Here is an 8457-nt window from a genome sequence, read left to right on the forward strand (position 1 = left end):
GAACAGATGAGCTATCAGTCTTCCTCATCCCTTACTACACCCCTCCCCCAGGACTTCACTTTGTTGGGGTATGGGCACACCCTCAAAGACAGGCACAAGGCTAGCACCAGAAGGTCACACCATTCCAGGGGGCACATTCACGTTGTAGACCATGCCGGAGTTGTGTGGCCCAGTGGCCATGACAGATCTTAGCAATCAGAGTATAGGCAGGGTGTGGGACCAGGCATGCAGGGAGGTATTTAGCTGTTACTGGTCTGCAAAAGTTACGGCACAGCAGCCCTGCTTGTCAGTAATGGGAAGGAATAAATTCCCCTTCTGTCCCTTCCTGCCCCTGCATTCTCCCCATTCTCTCACATGCACACACACACACACACACACACACACACACACACACACACGTGCACGCACCCACAATGGCATATATATACACATACACTGGTTTCCCTGACTCTAAGAGCACTCTCAGACTTTGGACACAGACAAATCAATTTCTTTCTTGTTCCTTCGTGAAGTCCAAGAGTCCTTTTTGGCAACTTCATGGGTCTTTATCCTCCAAAGGTACTTCTGTTTAAAAACTCACTTTGCCCTCTCTAGAACCCTTGCCCTAGATCAGTGTCCTTGAACTGAGGAAGAACTGAGCCTGGCTGAAACTCTTGGGCAGCCTCCATCTTTCTGGGCTGAAAGGATTAGGGACAAGATCCAGGGATCTGCAAAGGATGTGAATGGGGATTTACTCCTCCAGGTCTCCCTGTGCAACAGGATAAGCACACACCACCCTACCCAGACCCACCACTTTCCAGCCATCTGTGCCCACCCCTGGCCTGGCTCATCTAAATGCATATCCCACCACCTAAGTGACAACGTCCTCCTCAGAGATGCCATCTGAGCTACAGAAACTCTAGGTCTCTGCCCACACACACACTCCTGTTCCCCACTTCTCTAGATGTGAGGCTGTAGGCTTCTCATGAGAATCTATTACAGCCAATTGTCACTGCCCACTCTAAGCCCAAGGAGCTGATGGATTGACTATTGGATATAAGAAGTAGTGTATGCTTGCTTAAGCTTTTGAGGAAGTTTAAGTTTGAGTTGAGCCATAGCCTGTTTTGAGGGCATTGTGATGATGGGTTTACCTGACTTCCTAAGGATGAGCAGACCAAGGCAACATAAACCAGTCTCTGAATAGGGAAACACAGGGAAGGGTCCAGCCTAGTCCATAAGCTTAAATAACCAACTTCAGCCAGGGGGAGGGAATTCTGAAGAGAGTACAAGGCTGGACATGTCCAGAAATCTGAAAGACAGACTTGTTGGAAGGGAGCTGTGGCAGCCTGAGAACAGAAGGAGCTGTACCGTGGGGGTAGGGGCAAGGTCAGGGAGAAGGGAGTGGGTGTTACCCAAGAGCTTCAGGGAAGGCAAGATGGAAGAATAGATGCAGGGCAGAGCCAGGCTGCCATGGAAGAGCAGGTCATGGAGAAAAGGCAGGCATGCCAAGGCTGGCTACCAGCATGCCTTTGGTGAAGAACAGGCTTCAGGGAGGGCACCCTAGTGAGTCTGCTCCAACCTCCTCCCGTTCCTGGCATCAGGAAGGCAGCTTTGAGACGCTGGCAATTCCACCTCCTCTCCAGCTCCCCTTGTCTTACTAAGATTTTCCAACCTCTGTGGCTCTAGGTAGCTTCTCCCAAAGTGTGTTCTACAAAAAGAACGTCTTCCATGGTCAAATAAGTTTGGAGCATACTAGAACTTTCTGCTACTTCTTTCTAAAACTTTTCCTAACCCTTCCTATGCTAAAGTAGACTGTAGCTTTATAAGAACACTGGGAAAGGATTCTCTAAACTTATTTGGCCACAGAACCTTCTTTAAGAGAACAGATTCAACACCTCTTAGGTCACTTTTGTCATGGATACCCAGTGGTGGGAACAGCTTAGCAGAGCTCTGTGCTCTGAGCTTTCTGGGGACTACTCCATGGAGGAGAAAAACCTGCCCAGGGCCGGAGAGAATCCTTCAGGGCCCAGGAGCGGTTCCCAAGAACTTGGGAACCCTTAGGACTGACTGCCAAGGGGCTACAGCGTGGCTTCACAGGGCACCAGGCAAGTAAGAAGGAAAGCTCCACAACCAGCAGGACAACTAGGCAATAACCTCTCACCCTCCCCACCCCCACTTCCCTAAATCATCCTCCTCCCCACCCTAACCCACCTGCCCACCACCCACGGAGCCACATCTGTTAGAGAGATTTGGAAGGAGATTTCAGAGCCCTCCACCCAGCCCCAACTCCAGCCCCTTCAGCTACAAGTGTGACCGCCCCCCCCCAAGTGCCTGACTTGGTTTTTCTCATTCATCACAGTGCACTTTGATTTCTAACCTTAGCCTCGCGGATGATGCCAGTTTGTTCTGTGATTTTTCCCCTTTTCCTTCTCCAGATGTCCAAACGGATTCTTCGGACAGAGATGTTTGGAGAAACTGCCTTTGCGATTGTACATGCCAGATCCTAAGCAAAGTATGTTTGAAGATACAAACACAAGTCCCCGCTCCTTAGAAAGCTTCTGGGTGCAGTCCCCCCCATCCCAATGTAGGGCATAGGACCAGGGGTGTTGGTTGTTTTGATCTTTGGCTGTTTTGTTTTGTTTCTCTTTTCTTTTTTTGTATTTTGGTTTGTTAGTTCTTTTTTGTTTTGTTTTGTTTTGCTTTGTTATTCATTTTTTGGCCTAATCCTTGGGTTTAAAGTTCAGGGCTACAGGTAAGGGGCAGAATGGCAAGGCCAGTACAAATGGTAACGGTGGCAAGGAACCCAGCTGGCATTGGCAGGAGCCTATGCTGGGGTGTTGCAATACCTGTGTCTTGCTATCCTGGCTCTCTCTTTCTGGTTTTCTTTCTTTTGGTAGGTGTCCTGTGGGATACACCGGGGACAGGTGTCAGCAGTTCGCAATGGTCAACTTCTCCAGTATGTCTCTTTCTTCTATTTCTTCTCTTCCCTGATGACTGGCAGTCTCCCCCTGTGGGAGGGATGGGGCCAAGATTGGGGTTGGGAAGGGGAGCAGGAATGCCCTGAGCTCCTCTTAGTTTTCATGCTCACCAGAAGCCTGTGCAGAGGAGAAGGATACATCCCTTGCCCCCTAACATGTCAGGCTATACTGCCTGGGTACAGCAATGCTGGATTCTCTCTGCAGCAGACCACACCCAGGCCTCTTCCCCCTCCAGGCATCCTGGCACAAATGGGAAGAGGCAACTGCAGAGCCTTCTCCTGCCTGACAGCTGCTTGAGAGTGTCAAACTGCTGGCAGGCCCAGCAATGAGTGTGTGCTGGTGTATGCTGATGTGTTTGTGAGAGAGAAAACGGTCTCAAAAGCCTGACCAGAATGTGTTTGGCTTGGGGTTCAGGGACTGGGTGGGAGGAGTAGAGGTTGAGGAAGATCAGGACCCAGGGCAACAGTTTCTGTAGCTGCAAAGGCATTTGGTGACTTCAGGATGGAGATAGGCTAGGGGCTACTACAGATGCTAAAAGATAGAGGGGATAAAGAATGCATACAGTGATTGGTGACTCCCCAGGACCAATCTATTCTGAATTCCCAACCAAGATTTCATCCTCTTCCTTTCTTCAACTTCTGAAGTCAGAGCTTTGTCTTTACACTACAACTCCACTGTGTCTGAAGGAATTGGGGGGGGGGGGAGGGGGGAGGAATAGAGCTCTGTATCCAAGAATGCATTTACAACCTGGAGCAGTTCCTTCAAGCACCACCAGGTGGAGGTGGAGCAGAGCAAAAAAGCCACTGGCTGGCCAGCTTGGACTGCTCTTTTGCCTATGATGCCCAAACCACATTAGTCATCCCATTCTACAAAGCAGACTAGGCCCTATCACCCCACCCCCACCCCATTCTCCTCTCAAGGAAGGCCAGCTGAGTCCTATAAGGTATTAGGAAACAAAACTTTCAGATGGTACCTAAAGGTTGGGAAATAGAACTCTAAGATGCCAAAGGTGGGACCCAGGGAGCCATGTAGATAGCTCATAGAAAAAAAAGGAGTTTTGGAGTTTGAGTCTCAGTATAGTGAAAGGGCTTTCTCCATTATCCTCAGACCACAACGAAAAAGCCCAGAAATCTAGCCTAAACCAGCAGGAGTGTAGGTGCCACAGCTTGTGGAGACTAGTAGGTCCAGTTGTTCAACCATCTTCACAATATGGGAGACAGTGTTCTCTCCAGGCCCACCCAGGAAGACCAGGGAAGAAGGCTGTGGGGATAAGAAATTTAAAGTCAGATACAGCCTAGGTAGGAAACTCTAGGGATGGAGGCAGACCAGGCAGGCAGAGTGGGAGCCAGGTAAGAGAGACAGTGGGGTCATATTCCTTTCTACCCTTTGGCAGAAAGCCTTCCTGGCTTGGGGAACTGTTCTGGATAGATAGTCCAGGCCATCCTGAATCAAAACAGTAAAGCTCTGGGACTCAGGCTGATATCCAAGGCCTCTTGGCTAGCTGTGCTGTTTCAGCTTTCAATTCATTTATATTTAGAGGGTCAGCAGGAAGCTAGAAACCCAAAAAAGAGCCTACAAATGTAGCCCTGGGCCTGCCCACCTGTGTCATTGGTGTCATTACTGTTACCTTTCTGTAAAGGACTTGGGCTCTCCAATGCTTTTCAAGAAAGCCCTTCATGTGCTGCTCCAGCAGACAGTGACCACAAAGACAGTTGACTATGCTCACAAACCTTCAATTGCCCATGCCAACAGACCAGGGTATAAAAGACAGCTCTGGGGCCTCATCTAACCCATCTGAGTTTGTTTTCTCATTTGCAAAGTAGGGATGAAGACATTGAGGCTTGTAGGGTTTGCTGTGCAGATGGAAGAAGATGTATGAAGGGTTCATCACAGAGCCTGCCATTTTCATTGGAGGAAAATTTAGTATTTCATCCCAGCTATAGCTGGCATGAAGAAGGAATTCCTGAGTTAAAGAATCTGACCCTAGTAGCATGCCCAGACTACCTTAAAACCAGGTTACCTTTTGGAGAGACCAAGGAAACAGAGCCTGTGGTCTACAGAAGCTTCTCCTACTTCCACTGACAGCCCCTACCCTCCCAACAGTCAAGGTTTATCCTCCTGTATTCATGAGTACCCACACACACATATGCATGAACACATAAACACATGCTGCAAACCTGAACAAACACATAAGCATCTACTAACACCAGCACCACAGACATGTAAACACAGGAGCAGTGCTTATACACATGCACACTCACAAACACACATTGACACACAGAAGCAAACACACAAGCATTCACTCACACTTGCACACACAAGACGAGCGTGTGCTTATTTCCATGCACACATCACTGCCGCCTGGTCCAGGCACCCTATAACTGCATCATAGGATGTGTCCAGGGTGAAGAATTTACAAATTGCCTGAGAAGCCTAGCCCTGTTGGGTGTCCAGCATTCAGTTGCCATGGTTACTAGACAATATGCAAATGTCTGGCCAATAGGATTTTCCTGTGGCTCAGGAGTGCTGCCTCATCCTGGCTGAGAAGCAAGCAATAAACCTAAGTGAAAGATTTGTTTTCTTTCCTGGGACTGATGCAGCCATAGGTCCCTCAGAATCTGTCTACATGCTTCCCAGGGAGAAGAGTGCCTATCTAGTCATTAGCCAGGCCCTCAGTGACCTCACCAGCCATGTTATGGATCCACCACTGGACCACCCTAAACAGTACTAACTTTTGACTCAAAATGCATGCCATCAAGAGCCCTGTAAGCTGCTGCTGCTGCTACAATTTAGTCTCTAGTAGAGTGACACAAAAGAAAACTCTTAAATAGCTTTGTGGAGGAGGGGGCAAGACATGCTTATATTAAGATGTAATTGTCAGGAATAGCCATGTCTTAGCCCCAAATGACCAGAGACCCAGCCTTCCCAGTTTCCCTTCTGATTCTCAAAGTGACCTTGAGAAAGCGTCCTAGCACCACTGAGCCCCAGCTGTCTCACATAATATAACAACCAGCTCTTAGTTTCCAAGGTGCTGAGGCCAAGCTGGTCTGTTCTCCCTAGGGGAGCATGGCTGGACATCCAGACAATGGGAGTGCTCTCCAGCTGCCTAAAGTGTCCCTGGGCTCCAGGACTAACTATTCAATGTGCTGCCCTGAAACCCTTTGATTCCACTTTGTACCTCTACTCAGCATGGCTGGCCAGCCCTGGAAGGACCTGGAGAGGAGTGGACAGGCTGTACTTGTGGCAACTTTTCTTCTACTTCCAAACAGAGCAAAATCTCAAAGAAGCCAAAAATCTGAAGGTCATCCCCTGGCCTCAGGTTAGCAGGAGAATACAAAGGACTCATGCTTGAAAGGCTGGGATCAGTGCTTTGTTGGTATGATCTCCACACAGAATTGAGGGGCCCAAGCCCTAGGACTTTCTTCATGGCTCTTTGTGTCAGAGCCATCTTGATCCCTAGCTCAGAGCCACCCTGTTTTCCTGCTTTTTTTTTTCTCCAAATGCAGAACCCTCTGGAACCCTTTTTAGGACACAGAGGGCTCCAGGGAGGGATAATGCTCAGGACTCCCTGCTGGTTGCTCATGCTGCTTACCTCTGCAGCAGATGGGAACATCACGTGCTATTTCATGGGTCTCAGAAGTTGACCCTGCTGATGTGAAAGTCAGGGAAGGAGGGAGCCTGGGCCACAGAAGAGGAGCTCCCACATGCCATGTGTGCAATGAGCCTCCTGCTGGCCAGCTCTGCTCATATCTGCCTCTGACTGTGCAGAGGTGCTTTTGACAGATGAGGACACTGAGACCATGATTTACCTACATCCATGCAGCAAGTTAGGGACAAAAAAAAATGAGAATGAGGCCTGTATACCAGTGCTGGCTACAACTTAGAATGAGAAGTGAGCTTTTTAAAAAAAAATGCTATTGAAATTTCTGGGCTCCCACCCAAGCCTGATTGCATTAGTCTGAATGATTTTCTAAAGCTCAGCCAGGTTTGCAAACCTCCAGGATCCCCCCTAGCCAGGCCTGATCCCCGCTTAACAGCTAGGAGACTGAGATCTGGATAGGCTAAGCATCATTGGTAGAGCTGACCCTTGGGCCAGGACCCTTTATCTAATCTCCCAATGGTGTGAATGGCCATCTCACAGGACTCTAAATCACACATTCCTATCAGGACCTCACATCCAAGACTGCAATTTGTTCACCATGCAAGGAGTTCGCTCTCGCACATGTGAACCCAACCTCCTCATTCTCACAGTTACAGTTGCTCCACTAAGTAGAGATCAGGAGGGCACTTGCACCCCTCCAATACGGGGTATGAGGGAGTATCAAGGGGAGGATTGACTATGCTTGGAGCCTCCTACTCCTGGTCCCCCAGACTAGGTACCTAGGAGATGGGTAAGCTAGGGACGTGGGTCCAGTCTGGGGACCAGAGGCCTGTGTGGAACAGAAGAAAGTTTTCCTATGTAGGAGTCAGAAGGTGGGCAGGCTGTCTCCAGGAGGGCTTGAGAGTGCTGAACGATGGGCACTGGGAAGGGGACGGGGGACTTCTTGAAGTCCGCCCTCCTTGCCCTTTTCTCCCAGGGAGCATTTGCCAACTGACTCTTGTGCCTGTGCCTCCCCAACCAGGTACTAACCCCACTGCTTCCCCCTAAGAACCTGCCCTGCCTACCAATTCTAACTGCCTCTCTCTAGCCCTCTTGGGGTTCTTGGGGACTGGCACCAGGGGAAAGGCTCAGGAAGCTGGGAGGTTCACTACTAACCCGCATTCACCTCGCAGGCTGGCTGCCCGGTGTCTGAAGAGTTCTAACCAACTTTTTTCTCTCTCTTTCCCCCACCCTCTCCCTCTTCCATCTCTCTCTCTCTCTCTACTCTTTCCCTCGGCTCCTGCCCCTCACCCTCTCTTCTGCACTGCCAGAGCACCTTGGATTTGAATTAAAGGGTACGGAACCTCTATGTATTTCTCTGTACCATCTCCACAGCATCTGACACCAGAGTGCTGAATGTTTGGTTTCCTTTCCAAAAAATAGAAACAGGATGATTCCAGAAATCTCCTCTGGCCCTGTCAAGATGTCTTAACATAAACTATGTTGATTTGGGGACAGAATCAAAGCTCATGAACAGTAGGGACCTGGTGCATGGTGTGTGAGGTGAAGACCTATGGCTAAGAGGTCTCAGAGGGGAGGGGCCCTCCAGAGCTGTGCAGACAAGTGCACAGGCCAGACAAAAGACATGCTCCCTCAAACCCAGTGGCTGGAAATCACACAAGCCTGGCTTGGGGAGCTGTGCAGAGAGCCAGCCCTTTCCATCTGACTCCTGCCTTTCCTTTCATCCGTTTCCATTGCTTTTTCATTCTGCACCAGGATAGTAGCTGAAAACTTCCTCTTTGCTTCTGTCCCTGCCCTGTATGTCTCCACGGCTTGCTTAAAACTGTCACTCCCTCCAAGATCTGTCCCCAAGATGAAGTGTGTGTGTGTGTGTGTGTGTGTGTGTGTGTGTGTGTGTGT

The 8457-nt window shown here is 49.5% G+C and overlaps 1 protein-coding gene across 1 annotated transcript in view; it reads left to right on the forward strand.

Moving 5' to 3' along the window:
* Window positions 1–8457, forward strand: part of Nrg2 (neuregulin 2) — a 199703-nt gene that overhangs the window by 182049 nt on the left and 9197 nt on the right. The window contains exons 5-6 of the mRNA XM_013020307.1: window positions 2877–2935; window positions 7869–7892. Coding sequence (XP_012875761.1) covers window positions 2877–2935; window positions 7869–7892 — 83 coding nt within the window. The remainder of the gene's footprint in view (window positions 1–2876; window positions 2936–7868; window positions 7893–8457) is intronic.

Source organism: Dipodomys ordii, unplaced genomic scaffold, assembly GCF_000151885.1.
Source record: "Dipodomys ordii isolate 6190 unplaced genomic scaffold, Dord_2.0 Scaffold50, whole genome shotgun sequence".
NCBI classification, from domain to species: Eukaryota; Metazoa; Chordata; class Mammalia; order Rodentia; family Heteromyidae; genus Dipodomys; species Dipodomys ordii.